This window comes from Danio rerio, chromosome 9 (genome assembly GCF_052040795.2).
Source record: "Danio rerio strain M-AB ecotype USA chromosome 9, GRCz13ab, whole genome shotgun sequence".
NCBI lineage: Eukaryota > Metazoa > Chordata > Actinopteri > Cypriniformes > Danionidae > Danio > Danio rerio.
The window spans coordinates 56,393,568-56,412,657 of NC_141029.1; the positions used below are offsets into that span (position 1 = coordinate 56,393,568).

General features: G+C 37.1%; 1 protein-coding gene across 10 annotated transcripts in view; it reads right to left on the minus strand.

Annotated features, from left to right (window-relative positions):
• Nucleotides 1-1,595: 1,595 nt before the first annotated feature.
• Nucleotides 1,596-19,090, minus strand: part of mid1 (midline 1) — a 146,272-nt gene continuing 128,777 nt past the window's right edge. For 7 of the 10 annotated variants that reach the window (XM_087268513.1, XM_087268512.1, XM_087268514.1 and 4 more), the window contains 5 exons: nt 18,287-18,414; nt 13,578-13,721; nt 7,464-7,625; nt 6,056-6,263; nt 1,596-5,665 (listed from right to left, as the gene is read on the minus strand). In XM_087268513.1, the coding sequence (XP_087124639.1) occupies nt 5,317-5,665; nt 6,056-6,263; nt 7,464-7,625; nt 13,578-13,721; nt 18,287-18,414 (991 nt within the window). In that variant the 3' untranslated portion in view covers nt 1,596-5,316. Of the gene's footprint in view, nt 5,666-6,051; nt 6,264-7,463; nt 7,626-13,577; nt 13,722-18,286; nt 18,415-19,090 lie in introns of those variants that run through there. The other 3 variants (XM_087268515.1, XR_015499962.1, XR_015499963.1) reach the window with 3 other exon arrangements.

The window sequence follows — 19,090 nt, forward strand, 5'->3', positions numbered from 1 at the left end:
TTTGTGTGAAGTTTGAGCTGAAAATAGCACACAGATAATGTTTTCTACCTCTCTGACACTGACCCTTTTAGGTTTTGATCCTAATTGTGCAGTTTTGGTGACTGTGGCTCTAAATTCAAATGAGATTGTGAATGCAAATTGGGATGCAGCAAAATGTACCTGCAATTCTAGAATCACCAATATTGTGAGCTAGTATTCTATTCCGAACACAACACATTTCTCCAGGAATGAAAGAAGAGCACCGGACCGGTCTAATAGTGGAGCACAGGATCAGTTGCATTATTATATTGAAGACTATTATTGAGGAAGCACGACAGTAAATCATGTGACGTATGAATCTGGTGTTTGTACACATACTAAAACCCCTAAAGAACGAGTAAATAAAGTGACTGGAGGTGCATTAGACAGAAGAGTCATAAATAATTCTGTTCTGACGTCCACTATTATGATTCAAGGTGCTTAATTATGGGATGTAGGTGAAGAGGAGTCGAGTACACGTTCTGTTAGTCAATAGGGGAATGCTATGATGGACTTTTCGTACAGATTTTGGTCCAGTTTTGCAGGGTTTGTTTTTGAAAGCCTGGTTTACACCTGCTATTAGGAGAAACACATCACTTTTATTTTCTGCTTCAGTTTCTTTTAAGGTAAAACACCACAGGTGAACGGGGTAAATACTGTATTTGATTCAATACTGTTTATTTAGCATCCTCATGTAACGGAGGCCACCGGAGGTGCTCTGACCTATAAAGGTGCTCTAGCGACAGACGCTAGAGGCCATGGTCTTTAGCCTCCTTGGTAGAGCAACTGACTCCCATGCGGAAGGTCGCCGGTTCGATCCCAGCTCGGAGCGGGTTGGGTGGCGTAGGACCGGCAGGGTTACTTTGGTGCCGTGACCCGGATAGGAGTGAGGTTTAGGGGGGTGAAAGTAACGGAGGCCAGCTAGTGTGTGCTGTGCAGGTAAACCTCACTCCTCTGACCTATAAAGGTGCTCTAGCGAGAGATGCTAGAGGCCATGGTCTTTAGCCTCCTTGGTAGAGCAACTGACTCCCATGCGGAAGGTCGCCGGTTCGATCCCAGCTCGGAGCGGGTTGGGTGGCGTAGAACCGGCAGGGTTACATTGGTGCCGTGACCCGGATAGGAGTGAGGTTTAGGGGGGTGAAAGTAACGGAGGCCAGCTAGTGTGTGCTGTGCAGGTAAACCTCACTCCTCTGACCTCTAAAGGTGCTCTATCGACAGGCACTAGAGGTCATGGTCTTTAGCCTCCTTGGTAGAGCAACCGACTCCCATGCGGAAGGTCGCCGGTTCGATCCCAGCTCGGAGCAGGTTGGGTGGCGTAGGACCGGTGGGGTTACACTCACAATCTCCTAGTTTATACATTATATTAAGAATGGCAAAAATAACTCAGTACAACATTTAAAATATGTATAGGATTTCACTAAATACGCATGGATGGATTTGCTCTTCAGTGTTTGGACTTTCAGCAGTGAATATTACACCACACTGAACTGAACTTCAACTCTGAAAACTGAACTGACACCGTTTACATCTACCATAATCTTCTATGTGAAGCTGCTTTGACACAATCTACATTGTAAAGGCGCTATAGAAATAAAGGTGAATTGAATTGAAAAGAGGCACTATTTAATTAATATTCTTGAATCCCTATTTAATTCACTATTTAATTGATTTATATAATATCAGAGTAATTAATCGGTCAAATAATTCAACTTGTGTTTTGAATGTTTTTTCCCCTCAATCAGTTATAAAAAGTGAAATAGTCTAAAATCTGAAAATTGTCCAATGCATATAAAAAGATGTATTCGCCTGTGATGTCTTGCCTTAAATCTCTTCTTAAGGCCTGTTCACACCAAGCAAGATACCGATAAAATGAACAATAACAATGTTAAAAAAAAGCAAAGTTCACACCATAACCTTAACAACAAAGATGTAGAGAAACTATATTGTTGTGATCACTTTTAGAATAATTTTGTCCTGGCTGATAAACAATAAAAATAAAATCACCTCAGGTATTCAGTGCTGGTTTTGGCATCTTTATGTTTCCTCTGAAGATTCTGGGGAAAATAATTTGTTTTTGTTCCACTACACTATTTGCAGTCAGTAAATTCACTTGATTAGATTGATTACATGAGCTGGATTCACGTGTCAGATCTGCAAGTAGCACACTGAGGACATCTAATGGTTACATGGGGTAATGCAAAAAAAAAAAGAAGCATCTATTGTGGAAACAATTGATTATACCATGGAAAATATTGTTAACAATACATGCAAGCTATGTCAGTCTGGAAACTGAAGTATAAAAATAAAAGCACCTCAGGTATTCAGTGCTAGTTTTAGCATCTTTGTGTTCCATCTGATGATTCTGGTGAAAATAAGCAGTGTTTTTATTCCACTGCAATAACTGTGATCGCTAAATTCACTTGATTAGAAAAATTACATGAGCTGGATTCACTGGTCAGATGCACTAAAATGCAGCACACTGAGGACATCTAACGCTTACAAGAAGGAAATGCAAAAATAGATGCATCTATAATGGAAACAATTGATTATACCATGGGGAATAACTATAAAAAACATTAAAGCTATGCACGTCAGGCTGGCAAACTGTGTACAAAATACACTAGCTGGATTCACTGGTCAGATCTGCTAGTAGCACACTGAGGACATCCAATGGTTACATGGGGTAATGCAAAAAAGGAAGCATCCATCTTGGACAAAAATTGATTATACCATGGGAAATAATGATAAAAAAAACTAAATTGAAGCTATGCAAGTCAGGCTGGCAAAGTGAAGTATAAAAATAAAAGTACCTCACGTATTCAGTGCTAGTTTTGGCATCTTTGTGTTTCCTCTGAAGATTCTGGGAAAAATAATTTGTGTTTTTATTCCACTACGCTAACTGCGATCCCTAAATTCACTTGATTGGACAGTTTACACAAGCTGGATTCACGTGTCAGATCTGCTAGTAGCACACTGAGGACATCTAATGGTTACACAAGGGTACTGCAAGTTTTGGCATCTTTGTGAGAAAATAATTAGCATTTTATTCCAATACTAACTGTGATTGGAAACTGTGTGCACTGACTGTGATTGCAAAATTCACTGTGTGATTAGATAGATTACACGAGCTGGATTCACTGGTCAGATGCGCTAGTAGCACATCGAGGACATCTAATGGTTACAAGAGGATAATGCAAAAAAAGAAGAAGCATCTATCATAGAAACATTTGATGATACCCTCTGAAGCAATGCTAAAAATACATAAAAGCACCTCAATATTCAGTGCTATTTTTAGCATCTTTGTGTTCCCTCTGAAGATTCCGAGAAAAATTATTTGTTTTTATTCCACTAAACTAACTGTGATCACTAAATTCACTGTGTGATTAGATCAATTACACGAGCTGGATTCACTGGTCAGATCTGCTAGTAGCACACAGAGGACATCTACTGTTTACATGGGGTAATGCAAAAAAAAAGAAGCGTCTATTGTGGAAACAATTACACCATGGGAAATAATGTTAAAAATACATGCAAATATGCAATTCAGGAAACTGAAATTAAAAAATAAAAGCACCTCAGGTATTCAGTCCTTGTTTTAGCATCTTTGTGTTCCCTCTGAAAATGCTGGAGAAAATTATTTGTATTTTTATTGCATTACACTAACTGCGATCTCTAAATTCACTTGATTAGATAGATTACATGAGCTGGATTCACTGGTCAGATGTGCTAAAAACGCAGCACACTGAGAACATCTAACGGCTACAAGAGGATAAAGAAATTGATTATACCATGTAAAATAATGATAAAAATACATGGAAGCTATGCTAAGACAGACTGAAAACACTAAAGCATTCAGTTATTCAGTGCTAGTTTTAGCATCTTTGTGTTCCAACTGAAGATTCTGAGGAAAATAATTAGTGTTTTTATTCCACTGCACTAACTGCGATAACTATATTCAATTGATAAGATGGATTACATGAGCTGGACTCACTGGTCAGATATGCTAAAAAGAAGTATACTGAGGACATCTAATGATTACAAGAGGCAAATGCAAAATAAGAGGCATATAATATGGACAAATTGATTATACCATGTGAAATAATGATAAAAAAACTAAATGAAAGCTATGCAAGTCAGGCTCAAGTATAAAAATAAACAACCCAAGCTCATTCTGAAAACGTAGTCCCGCGGACGTTTCTGGAGACAGCGGAATACGTAACGGGAGGTATGTACGGCTGCATTTATTTTTTTCAAGCGAACGCTGCAGGGGGGTGTGACGCTGTTCCCTTTCCCGCTTGCTGGCCGGCCGCTTACATCCTTGTGGAGGGCTTCCCCGCTGCAACCAGTTTGTCCACTCAGCTCACCGTGTACGTCGGCAGGCTTGAGATGCAGAGAGGAGTTGACCACGGCGATCGGTTTTGAGTCCGGGGAAGAGCGGTTCCAGCAATCAGGTAAGACAAAAACAGAATCCCAACAACTAAGTGAACGAGTTTCGTAACAGGGTGAGAACGTGGTGAAATCCGAAAACACGGTAGAAAAAATTAAATGAGGGCTTTTCTTTTTTTGGACAGCTTTTGTAAATTGTTGCTCGGGTTTAGGGAAGTGAGTGGGCGGGCGGGTCAATCGGTAACATTGGTTGGGTTTAGGGAAGGAGGAGGGCGGGTCAGCCGATTGGCCGGTCACGCAGTCAATCATCCGGTCAGTCGGACAGCGGCCTCTGGTGGGTTCACGCGAGAACAGCGCAGGCGCGAACTGCACTCGCGAGAGGCGTTTGAGATACGAAAAAGCGCACAACAGCGGCCTCTCGCGGATTCGCAAAAATAAAAACTGCAGCCGTACTTACCTACCAGGACGTATTCCGCGGTCTCCAAAAATGTCCACGGGACTACGTTTCCAGAATGAGCCTGGGCTGAAAATAAAAGTGCCTCAGGTATTCAGTGAGTCCCATTTGAAGATTCTGGGGAAAACAATTTGTGTTTTAATGCTATTAAACTAACTGCAATTTCTAAACTCACTTGATTGGATAGATTACACAAGCTGGATTCACTGGTCAGATACGCTAAAACGCAATATACTGAGGACATCTAATTACACGAGCTGGATTCACTGGTCAAATGCACTAGTAGCACACTTAGGACAACTTCTTGCAATAATCCTTACCCTAACTAAACATAAGCAAATCTCTTATAAACCCAAATATATTTATCGTACATCTATTGTTGTTGTGCTTGGTGTGAACAGCCCTTAAATCTGAAACGCATGCGAATAGCAGGTGCAGTATGGGCTTGTTTTGGGTGTTTAATCATGCGGGTCACTAATCTCTAAATGGTCAGGAATGGGCAGCCCCGTCAGGACGGTCAAACACTTATTCCACACGCTAAAAACAGGGCAGATGGGCTGTGAGAAGGCGATGTCGAAGGTGTAGAGGTGTTGCGTTCCCGCTGCATCGTAAAACGCCAGAGATCCGGAGTCGTAGTCCAGCAGGACGCCCAGACGCCGCATGTGTGGAGACGGCTCGATGGGAAACTCTTTACTGTTGTGACGAACCGCCCACGAGGTGTTACATCGGCTCAACACCCAGGAGGTCGAGTCCTTTCCCACCCAGCCGTGTTTGGGGGCTGATTTGTAGGCGATGCCGATAGCAAACCTGCAAGCATTTAAAAAGCGTAAAGACTTTAATATCAGTTTAATAATGCATGTATTTGATTAAATCTACAGCAAATAATCAGGCAAGTCATTGTAAAACAGTAGTTTGTTCTGGAGACAATCCAAAACTAATATTGCTTAAGGGGGATAATAGTATTGACCTTAAAATGCGTTTAAAACAATTAAAAACTGCTTTTATTCTAGCTGAAATAAAACAATTAAGACTTTCTCCAGCAGAAAAAACATTAGAGGAAATACTGTGAAAACTTCCTGAATCTGTTCAACATCATTTGGGAAATATTTGAGAAAGACAAAACAATCATTCTCAGAAGGGAGAACAGTTTTGACTTCCGCTGCATGTTAAGCCTCATTGCCGCTGTGTGTGTTTTACCATGTGCTTCCTCCAATCAGCACCTCCCAGTAGTGGCGTCCGCTGTCGATGTACACGTTTCCAGTCACACCGTAGTTTCCGGTGCCTCCAAATCGGTCCTGTGCGTGGCTCTTCATGGAGGACGCTTCGTCCCGCTCCACTGTCAGATTGTCATGTGACACCTTCAACTTCCTGTGGGCCGACTTCGGGTCCAGTTTAAATGGCTGACCTGCGATTAAAAAAATAATTATAAATTGCACGCATAGTGCCCTATCATACACCCAGCGCAAGGCAATGTTGCTTTTGCAATTGTTGTTTGCTAGTTTCAGCTTGACGCAAGAGTCGTTTTGATGTTTTGCAGCTCGCTGTTTAAATAGCAAATACATTTGCGCTCATATGTGCCCCCATAGGTGTTCTGGTCTAAAAAAGGAGATGTGTTGAGGCGCATTGCTGGCGCGTTGATATTTTGAAGAACTAAAATAGACTGTTCAATAGACCAGCTTAGAGAAGGTCTAAAGTCAAGCGCAGAGCGCGTTAGTAGTGTGCCTCTAAATAATACACAAAGCAATACACAAATATCTTTACAGATGAAAAATAATTAAAGGTTTAAAATGTTACAAAACATATTTTCTAGCCTACATAAATATAAAAAACAAACTTCCATGCCTTCTTTATCTCGGGAGGCTTTTTCAGTTTATTCATAACAATGAATATTATTCATGAACAATGTTATTATTATAAGCAGTATTGTTTATTATTATTAGCAGTATTGTTTATTATATATATATATATATATATATATATATATATATATATATATATATATATATATATATATATATTATGTTTTAGACCATACGTGTACGGATATAACTCAGTATTTTACCACACTTTGTTATTATTGTTCATTTATGCGGTTGCTGGAAATTAGAACTGAATTTAGAAATAGTTTTGAAACTAATCTTTACGCTTAACAAACAAAATTAATTATTTATAGGCTAATTCCCTATCCATGAGAGTGAAAGTGAAAGTAAAGAATGAGGAGGCTCATCTCTCATTCATGCGCTGTAGGTGCTCTGTTCAACTGTTTACTCGGTAGTGAAGCGTTCAGTTTTTCCACTTACAAACTCCGCCATGTAAATAGCAAATGCACCATGGCGCAACACAACTAACTCTTAAAGGGAATGGGAGATGAGACTCTGATTGGTTTAGTCTTAAAACACACCTATAGCTCATTAAGAGAATAAGCTCAACCCTGTTAGACCATACGCCATGACGCAAAGTGGATTCTCCATCGTTAAAATAGCAATAGTGGATTCAGACACACCCTTAATGCTTTTGCGCCCTGAGCTTTGGACTTTGCACCTAGATCATTAAAATAGAGCCCATAGTGTGTTTAGAGAGTCTAGGTGAATATAGCAGCACTCACTGTTGGTCTTGAGTTGTCCCGGTGGGCTGCTGCGGCTCCCGGCCTGATTCATGGCCTTCACAATGAAGATGTATTTGGTGCCGCTCTGCAGACCGTGAACGGTGTAGTGATTCTGCTTAATGTTGGGCACGATCATCCAGCTGTCCATCGAGTTACACAGACCTCCACAAACAAACAAACAAACAAACACAAGTCAAACACACTTAAAGGTACAGTTGAAGTCAGAGTTATTAGCCCCCCTGTTTATTTTCCCCCAATTTCTGTTTAACGGAGAGGATATTTTCTTTAACACATTTCTAAACATGATAGTGTTAATAACTCATCTCTAATAACTGACTTATTTTAATCTTTGTCATGATGACAGTAAATAATATTAGACTAGATATTCTGCAGGACACTTCTATACAGCTTAAAGTGACGTTTAAAGTCTTAACTAGGTTAACTAGGCAGGTTAGGGTAATTAGGCAAGTTATTGTATATTGATGGTTTGTTCTGTAGACTATCGACAAATATATAGCTTAAAGGGGCTAATGATATTAATTTAGTTTTTAATATATATATATATATATATATATATATATATATATATATATACACACACACACACACACACACACATATATACACACACACATATATATATAATTAATATATTATATATATATATATATATATATATATATATATATATATATATATATATATATATATATTAAATGAAAGAAAATGAATGAATGAATGAATGAATGAATATGAGGATATATATATATATATATCCACATATTTTGTCATTCATTCATTCATTTTCTTGTCAGCTTAGTCCCTTTATTAATCCGGGGTCGCCACAGCGGAATGAACCACCAACTTATCCAGCACATTTTTACGCAGCGGATGCCTTTCCAGCCGCAACCCATCTCTGGGAAACATTCACTCACACACTCATGCACTACGGACAATTTAGCCTAAACAATTCACCTGTACCGCTGTGGACTGTGGGGGAAACCGGAGGACCCGGAGGAAACCCACGCGAACGCAGGGAGAACATGCAAACTCCACACAGAAACGCCAACTGTCCCAGCCGAGGCTCGAACCTGCGACCCAGCAACCTTCTTGCTGTGAGAAGCACAAAGCACTACCAACTGCGCCACTGCGTCGCACCTCATTTTTTGTATAATTTGTAAATGCAGCAAGGTTAAAATGTTTGTAAAATGTTGTATTTCAATGCGTACAAACTGAAAACAAAAAATAAAAACATTATGGAAAAAAAAAGAGATGAGTTATTAAAACTAAATATGATTAGAAATGTGTTGAAAATCTTCTCTCTGTTAAACACAAATAATACACAGGGGGTAAATAATTCTGACTTCAACTGTACTTGTCAATCAAATCCCTTTATTTGAGGCCGTCTGGAGTATCTGTGCAGCGTGATAAAGCATAAACCATCTCTGACGATCATAATGGCAGCCGCCTCTCCTTTAATTGCATCATTTATTTGTGGTTTATTTGTGCGCTTCTGTCCTGAGATCAGCCTGACACCAGCACTTCATTGGGCTCTATCATACACCCGGCGCAATGTGGCGCAAGGCGCAACGCAATTGTTGTTTGCTAGTTTCAGTTTGACGCAAGAGTCGTTTTGACGTTTTTCGCCACGATGTTTAAATAGCAAATGCATTTGCACTCATGTGTGCCCATAGGCGTTCTGGTCTAAAAACGAAGGCGTGTTGAGGCGCATTACTGTCGCGTTGCTACTCTGAGAAACTATAATAGATTTTTCAATAGATCAGAACAAAGCCAGTCTATTGTACAGCACAGATCGCGTTAGCTGTGCGCCATTTTATCTCCTCAACTTTGTTCTCAAGTTCAGCTGGTTTTTGGGGTTGTTTTTCACTCATGTTTGACAATGCTTTGCTCAAGGTATAATAGGAAAGGTAACTGTTAATCTGGGAGAATGGCTTTACTCTGCATCTCCAGCACACCGGTGCGTAGCCTCATATGCTAACAAAGGCAGTTTCACTGTCTTTGTTGCTCAGCAGTGCACACGTTACAGCTAATTTCTTTATACAGTATGCTAGTTTGTTTAATTCTGCTGTCTGTATATTTAAACACGTAACTTAATAAACAACTTTGCCTGCTTTAAGATGTAGAGATTCTTTCTCTTTATCAATGATGATAACAACTTTAATGGAGTCAGATTAATTACAATGGAGTCAGATAAATAATGGATTTAAACACGCCATCCTTCAACTGCTTTCTGTTTCCGATTATTAATTCAGAATAGCAGCGTAATGTCGGATATATCTTAACATATGAAAAATAATTAAAATATTAAGGATATATATAGGATATAATAAGGATATATATAGGATATAAATATAAAGGATTAAAACCTATTATTTTCTAGCCTACATAAATATGAAAACCACTGCCTTCATGCCTTCTTCATCTCGGGAGGCTTTTTTTGTTTATATGTGACAATTTGCTTTTGTATAATGTTATTATTATTAGCAGTATTATTTATTATATCCAAATTTATATTTGTTTTATTAAAAACAAGCTTAGATTTGTCCACCTGTCAGGTTTTAGACCATATGGGGCACAGCATGTGTATTTGGATATAACTCAGTTGTTTGAGCTCATTTTGTTATTATTGTTCATTTATTCGTTTGCTGGAAATTAGAACTGAATTTAGAAATAGTTTAGACACAAATCTTTGCGCTTAACAAAGGAAATTAATTATTTATAGGCTAAATGATGTCTGTGCGTACAACATGTTTCCCTATCCACGAGAGTGAAAGTGAAAGTAGATTATGAGAGGCCTTATCTCTCATCCTCGCGCTGCAGATGCTCTGTTTAACTGTTTTCTCTCTAGTGAAGCGTTCAGTTTTTCCACTTACAAAGTCCGTCATGTAAAAAGCAAATGTGCTTATCTCAACTGACTCTTAAAGGGAATGGGAGATGAGACTCTGATTGGTTTATTCTCAAAACACACCTGTAACTCATTAAGAAAATAAGCTCAACGCTGTTAGATCATACGCCACGGCGCAAAGCGGATTTTTCCATTTTTGTATTAGCAAAAGTGGATTCTGACACGCCCTGCATGCGTTTGCGCCCTGCGCTTTGCACTTTGTGCATGGATCGTCAAAATAGAGCCCGTTGTCCTGTAAGTACAGCGTGACCTTATTCACTCAGTAAAGCTTTTTTCTGTGCTCTCCTCTCTTCAGGCTATTTAATCTACAGTCATACTGCACACTATAATCTGCTCTACTTCTGTCTAATCCACACTGCACATCTACGCACACACAACCAAACACAGCGCGTGTGTGTGTGTGCGCATTCTGGAGGAACTGGGTTTGCTTTCGTGTCATAATCACATCACATGCTGTTATTAATGGCTGCAGTTAATTTAATTTAATTTGTTCGTTAAATTCATTCGTTCTTTCTTTCATTTGTTTCTTTCGTTTGTTCGTTCCTTTGTACATTCTTTCTTTTATCCGTTTTTATTCATTCATTCATTCATTCATTCTTTTGTTCTTTCATTTATTCTTCCGTTCTTTTTTTCGAGTTAATTTTTCTTGTCATTCTCTTTCTTTCTTGCTTTCATTTGTTCTTCCATCATTCTTTCTTCAGTTAATTTTTCTTTCTCTATTTCATTCTTTCCTTTGTTCACTTTCTTTCATTCTTCTCTAGTTTGTTCGTTCTTTCATTTTCTGTCTTCTGTTCTTTCTTTCGATTGTTCGTTCCATTGATCATTCTTTCTTTTATTCCTTTGTTCATTCATGCTGTCGTTTATTCTTTCTTTTTTCTTTCATTAATTCTTCCTTTCATTCTCTTGTTCTTTCTTTCTTTCTTTCTTTATTTTTTCTTTTGCCATTCTCTTTTGTTTGTTTATTCGTTCTTTCTTTCATAATTTTTTTTCTGTTGATCTCTTTCGTTTGTTCAGTCGTTCTTTCATTCATTCTCGTTCTTTCTTTCATTACTTTTTCTTTGTCGTTTTTTCTTCTGTTCTTTCTTTCATGTGTTTGTTCATTCCTTTGTTTATTCTTTCGTTCTTTTCTAGTTTGTTCGTTCTTTTATTTATTTGTTTTTTCATTCTCTCTTTTATTTGTTTGTTCCTTTGTTCATTCATATTCTTTCTTTCTTTAGTTTCATCAATCATTCATTCTTCCTTTCTTGAGTTCATTTCTTCTTGTTATTCTTTCTTTCTTTCTTTCTTTTGTTCTTCTGTCATTCTTTCGTACCTTCATTTTTATTTCTCTATTTCATTCTTTTTTTGTTCTTTTCCTTCGTTCATTCCTTTGTTCATATACTTTCTTACGGTCTTCTCTAGTTCATTCGTTCGTTCTTTCATTCTTTTGTTCTCTCATTCTCTTTTTTATTTGTTCGTTCCTTTGTTCATTCATATTCATTCATTCTTTCTTCAGTTCATTCATTCCTCCTTTCTTTAGTTCATTCTCTTGTTCTTTCGTCTTTCTCTGTCTTTATTCTTTCCTGTTCATTTTTCTTTCTTTCTTTCATTTGTTTGTTCATTCCTTTGTGTTCTTTCATTGTTCTTTCGTTAGTTTTTCTTTCTCTATTTCATTCTTTTATCCTTTCTTTGTTTCTTTCTTTTGTTCATTCTTGTTTATACTTTCTTTTGTTCTTTCTCTAGTCCTTTCATTCTTCTGTTTTTTCTCTCTTTCGTTCTGTCCTTGTCATTCTTTTTTGTTGACGTCTTCTGTTTGTTCTTCTGTCGTTTTGTTTATTTTTTATCATCATTCTCTTTTTTGTTCTTCTTTTATTTGGTCATTTTCATCACTCTTTCTTGCGCTCGTTTTGCTTTCTTTCATTTGTTCATTACTTTCTTTTCTTCTTTCATTCTTTCTTACGTTGCTTTTACATTCGTATTTCATTCATTCTGGAGGCGAGGCAGTGGCGCAGTAGGTAGTGCTGTCGCCTCACAGCAAGAAGGTCGCTGGTTTGAACCTCGGCTCAGTTGGCGTTTCTGTGTGGAGTTTGCATGTTCTCCCTGCGTTCGCGTGGGTTTCCTCCGGGTGCTCCGGTTTCCCCCACAGTCCAAAGACATGCAGTACAGGTGAATTGGGTAGGCTAAATTGTCCGTAGTGTAGTGTGTGGATGTTTCCCAGAGATGGGTTGCAGCTGGAAGGGCATCTGCTGCGTAAAAACTTGCTGGATAAGTTGGCGGTTCATTCCGCTGTGGCGACCCCGAATTAATAAAGGGACTAAGCCGACAAGAAAATGAATGAATGAATTTCATTCATTCTTTTTCATTTGTTTGTTCATTCTTTCTATCATTCATTATTTCAGAATTATTTCTTGTGTTCTTTATTTTTCTTTTCATTACTTTTGTTTTCGTTTTTTTCTATCGTCATTCTCTTTTTTGTTATTTCTTTCATCATTCTTCCTTTCTCCTTTCAAAAACATCAGTAGAAATGGAAATAACAGGAATGTGAATAAACAGCTATGATAATAAAAAATATATATTTTGGTTATATTTAAGTAGTAATTAGCATTTATAGCCACTAATAATAATAATATTAATATAAAAATGTTACCAATAATACCAATACTACTACTGCGACTGCTACTACTACTACTACTAATAATATCAATAATAATACTAAAGTTGGTGTTGATGAAAGTAGTATAATGTGATGACGGCAACAGTAATATTAATATTAATAAAGGTAACAACAATAATAATGATACTTTATTTTAAGTCACAATTCATGCTACAAACAAACCATTAACTAAGACTATTTGATCAATAAACGGCTAATAATCTGCTTATTAATAGTTAAAGTAGTAGTTGGGTTTAGGTATTGCGTAGAAATAGGGATGTCAAAAAAGACACAATACTAATATAGCTAATAAACTGGTAATATATTAAACTAAATTGTTAGCCAAACACACACACTTAACGCATACCCCATCTTTCCTATGTTCGGTGTTGTTTTTGATCATGTTATGTTGCTTAATTAAAACAAAATTGAGCAGGATTTATAATAAAATCATTGTGCGCTGATATAATTTCTCCTTTTTTTTGTTCAGATAAGGGCATTACACCCGGCCATTACAGTCGGCCTGTATGGGGTCATCTGGAGTTGGTTTACTCACTGACTACGTTGGCCTGTCCGGTGGAGATGGTGTACTGGAGCTCGTATGAAACCACACTGAACTCGTCCTCTGATGTCCAGTGCACCGTGATGGTGTCGTGAGACGCGGTGCACAGCTCCTCGCGGATGGTGGGAGCATTCGGAGCTGCGACACAACAGATCAAAAAAATAGAAATCAAATCAACTGCTGCACATGTGATCTTGCAATATGCATCTGAAATGGTAATGCGAGTCTGGATTATAGAGTCTGTTAGCGTAGTCGCGTTACTATTAACTAATCTTACGATACTATACCAGCTGAAGTATCACAATAACATGTAGCAGGAGTGGGAGTAAGTCACACATGTGCAAGTCACCAGCAAGTCTCAAGTCATAACCTTCAAATCTCAAGCAAGTCAAGTCAATTTTTGTCAGACCTCAAAATCTCAAACGTATCTCAAAATCTGTAACGTATGTGTATGGGCTATCTATATTATCTGAACTCGGAAGGCAATTTTGAACCTTTAGATTCCACATAGGCGAGGCAGTGGCGCAGTAGGTAGTGCTGTTGCCTCACAGCAAGAAGGTCGCTGGGTCGCTGGTTTGAGACTCGGCTCAGTTGGCGTTTCTGTGTGGAGTTTGCATGTTCTCCCTGCATTTGCGTGGGTTTCCTCCAGGTGCTCCGGTTTCCCCCACAGTCCAAAAACATGCGGTACAGGTGAATTGGGTAGGCTAAATTGTCCGTAGTGTATGAGTGTGTGTGTGTGTGTGTGTGTGTGTGTGTGTGTGTGTGTGTGTGTGTGTGTGTGTGTGGATGTTTCCCAGAGATGGGTTGCAGCTGGAAGGGCATACACTGTGTAAAAAATGTGCTGGATAAGTAGGCAGTTCATTCCGCTGTGGCAACCCCGGATTAATAAAGGGACTAAGCCGAAAAGAAAATGAATGAATGAGATTCCAGATAATATATATGGCCCATTTTTACAGATTTTTGAGATCCATGGTCTGAAATGGTTTCTTGTTTTGCCAAACTTAATTCTTCATTTTTTCCCCCGATAAATTGTTTTTGTTATTGTTATTTGTTATTGTTTTTAAAAAGATGCATGCGAGTAAAATAACTGGAATATAGCATTTATTAGATTGTTTTAATGCACTCTTTTTTTGATTAAATTTAACCCCTAACAAGTCAGAAACTTAAACTTTAAACATTAGCATACAAATACAATACTATCAGAGTTTCTCACAGATTTATACAGTATATATATATATATATATATATATATATATATATATATATATATATATATATATATATATATATATATATATATATATATATACAGTTGAAGTCAGAATTATTAGCCCCCCTGAATTATTAGGGCCCCTGTTTATTATTTCCCACAATTTCTGTTTAACGGAGAGCAGATTACACATTTCTAATCATAATAGTTTTAATAACTCATTTCTAATAACTGATTTATTTTATCTTTGCCATGATGACAGTAGATATTTTACTAGATATTTTTCAAGACACTTCTATACAGCTTAAAGCAGGGGTCACCAACCTTTTTGAAACTGAGAGCTACTTCTTGGGTACCAATTATTGTGAAGGGCTACCAGTTTGATACACACTTCTTAAATAACAATTTTCTCTCAATTTACTTTTAATTATATGTTGTTATTATTAATGATTAATGATATTCATCTATGTGAAGACACTGATCATGTTAATGATTTCTCACAATAGTTCTCAACAATGATTTAACAAGGTAAGAAACAGAAATATCAATATGCAACACTTCGGGCTCTATTTTGATGGTCCATGTGCAAAGCGCAAAACGCAGGGCTCAAACGCTTTCAGGGCATGTCAGAACGCATTTTTGTTAATTTAAGGACGGTAAAATACGCTTTGCGCCTTGGCGCATGGTCTAAAAGTGTTCAGTTTATTTTCTTAATGAGTTATAGGTGTATTTTGAGAATAAACCAATCAGAGTCTCATCTTCCATTACCTTTAAGAGCCTTGCGTCTCGCCATAAGCGCATTGCTATTAACATGACGTAAAGTAAGTTCACTTTCGCTTTTGCTCTCGTGGATAGGGAAACCTTTACGCACGGACATCAATTAGCCTATAAATAATTAATTTTGTTTGTTAAGCGCAAATATTTGTGTCAAAACTATTTCTATATTCAGTTCTAATTTCCAGCAAATGAATAAATGAACAATAATAACGAAGTTAAAATAAAAGTTAAAAATAAAAATATTTCCAAATACACATGCTGTGCCCCATATGGTCTAAAACCTGACAGGTGGACAAATCTAAGCTTGTTTTTAATAAAACAAATATAAATATGCAGATAATAAATAATACTGCTAATAATAATAACATTAAACAAAAGCAAATTGAATGAACTGAAAAAGCCTCCCGAGATGAAGAAAGTAAGGCAGTGGGTTTTAAATTCATGCAGGCTAGAAAATAATATGTTTTGTAATATTTTAATCATTTATATACAATATATATCCTTATTATATATATCTTTAAGATATTATATCTTTTTCATATGTAAAGATATTTGCGTATTGCTCTGCATCTTGTGTGTAGTGTGTAAGCCAGGCGCACTTTGCGCCAGACAATAGATCGACTTTGTTCTGGTCCAAAGATCAGACTATTTACAGTTTCACAAAACAGCAACGCGCCAAAACACGCCTGCTTTTTTAGACCAGAACGCCTATGGGTGCACATTTGAGCGCAAATTCATTTGCTATTTAAACAGCGTAGCGCAACGCCTCAAAATGACCCTTGCGCCAAGCTTAAAGTAGTAAAAGAGTATTGAGCTGCGCCTTGCACCACATTGCGCCGGGTGTATGATAGGGCCCTTTATTTGTCTGAAATAGTTTATATATATATATATATACCTCAATGTCATTAACAAATTTTGCACCAATGCAGGTGTGATTTAAAAAGAATAGCTTCAAAAAATACTAGATTCAGCTTACTGGTATGTGGTGCATTGGTGAGCTATTTTTAGAACAGGCCTGTGGGCAACTCATGTAATCTTCGTGGGCTACCTGGTGCTCACCATGTTGGTGACCCCTGGCTTAAAGTGACATTTAAAGGCTTAATTGGGTTAATAAGGTGAACTAGGCAGGTTAGGGTATTTAGGCAAGTTATTGTATAGCGATGGTTTGTTCTGTAGATTATCGAAAAAAAAAATAGCTTAAAGGGGCTAATAATATTGTCCCAAAATGTTTTTAAAAAAATTAATAACTGCCTTCACTGTAGCCGAAATAAAACAAATAAGACTTTCTCCAGAAGAAAAAATATTATCAGACATACTGTGAAAATGTCCTTGCTCTGTTAAAAATAATTTGGGAAATATTTAAAAGAGAAAAAAAATCAAAAGGGGGCGAATAATTCTGACTTCAACTGTATATATATATATATATATATATATATATATATATATATATATATATATATATATATATATATATATATATATATATATAGTCATAGTATCGCGATGTTACCATAGTACCGGTAAACCGTGCAACCCTACAGTCTGTAAACACATATGAGATTTGTAGAGCCACTGCAAAGTTTAAAGTTGCTGTATGTCCATTTATGACTCTTCTAAAGCATAAAACTACCATAACATTTCTGCAGATGTTTAAGAACCATGCTCAGTGAACATATTTTTACGGTGGCTGCGAGAGCTGCAATTTAATAAAACATATGCCAATTACAAAATACACCAGCAAATTATGAAAAGACCATCGGCTTGACAGAAAATGTGTTGCAAAACCTCACAATGCAAACACATTAAAATTGCACATTAATTTAAATTAATTAAAACACATTAAGAAAATGCGGGGAAAATAAAATAAACACTAGGCGGCGTTGAGCCTCAGAATCTTAAGAAAGAGCCTCTAAATCCACCCATAAGCCAGACTTTCTTTCGCCAGCATTGTGCTGGCTTTAACATCCATAACGTAATTGTTATGAAAATCAACTTTTGTTTGGTCACATTTGTCAAGCTTAATGTGAAGTTCATTTGTGCCAAACATCAGTCACAGTGGGGCTGCCATGTTGTCAAAATCCAGGCCAATCGAAATTAAAAGCAGAATAAATAACAGTCATGAATTATACACATCTTAATGTGAAGTTAATTAGAAGTAGTCAAAACCCAAGACTGAGGCCAATCGAATTATAAATCAAACCCAGATATGTGAAGTGTCAGGTTCTAACATGAAGAAGACATGTTTTAGTGGCAAACGAGCAAACATATGGCAGAAATGTGGATGATTTGACTAATATTAGCACGATGCACAGCAGCAGTGAGCAGTTGGCAAAGAAATAAACAAAAGTCAGATCCAATCTGTGTGTGTTTGTGCCTCATGTGTCTGCCGTCTGCCATCTTTCACAATACAGGACCTTAGAGAGACACTCATGACACCAAATAACATGTAAACATGTTTCCTTAATGCTGAGATGCAGAATCAATGTAAACTTCAATTTAAAGCTTCATCTTCAGACAAGATTATTTCCAGTTTTGGCTCAGATAAACATTTTATTTCATTATTAGATTTTATTGTAGTTGTTTATTTATTTTATTTAATTTTTTCCAGTATATTGCAAACAATAAGACATCGGCCATCCCTAAAGCATACCAAACGGAGAGAAGTGCACATTCTGCATTGATTTAAAGCTGTCAACACATTTCACTGTAAACTAACCTGTCAAGTAATCCAGACCTTCCAGCATCTTCTTCTCTCTGGAGAAGTCCAATGCGAACGCGTCAAACGTGTCGTTCAGGTTTATCTCAGGGATCAAGACCTGTGAGGACGCAGTTGCCATGGAGACTCTGCAATTTCACCAACATGACATGCATGAGTTAAAACAACGACTAACTGCGTTTGCAATAATATTACAGTATAAAACATGATTTTTAAACCGCAAAAGAATTAGAAAAGCAGGAGTTAGAAGTGTTTCACGCAGAAAACAGACTTTCCGTTTATAAATGCATTCTGCTCAGAAAATGCTCAGAAATGGTTTAAAAAGCGCCTTGATGTGTTCAAGGATGTACATCTAAAACATGCAGCAAAACAGTAACGTATTTCAGAATCACAAAAGTATCGACAGCGCCCTCTAGTGGATTTGAAACGCACAATTTTATATTAGCCCAAATGTAGACAGCGCCCTCCAGTGGATTTGTCATCTGAAATGGGCAGTTAATGTACCATAAGTGACATATTTCAGATTTACAAAATTGTAGACAGCGCCCTCAACTATTTTAAATAAAACAAATAAACATTGGAAATGAAAATGACAATCAGATTCACAATTTTATTTTAAAACACTGTTCGCAAAATATCTGTCAAAATTGAAAACGAAATGAAATTATTGAATTTTGATTTTTATTTTCACTTTGACAACACATCGACCCTGTCAAATTGATAATTGAATTGAAGTTGCCATTTTAACATTTCCTTTTCACTGCATTTCCGCGTCAAGACTGACAATTTTAAAATAAAATATGA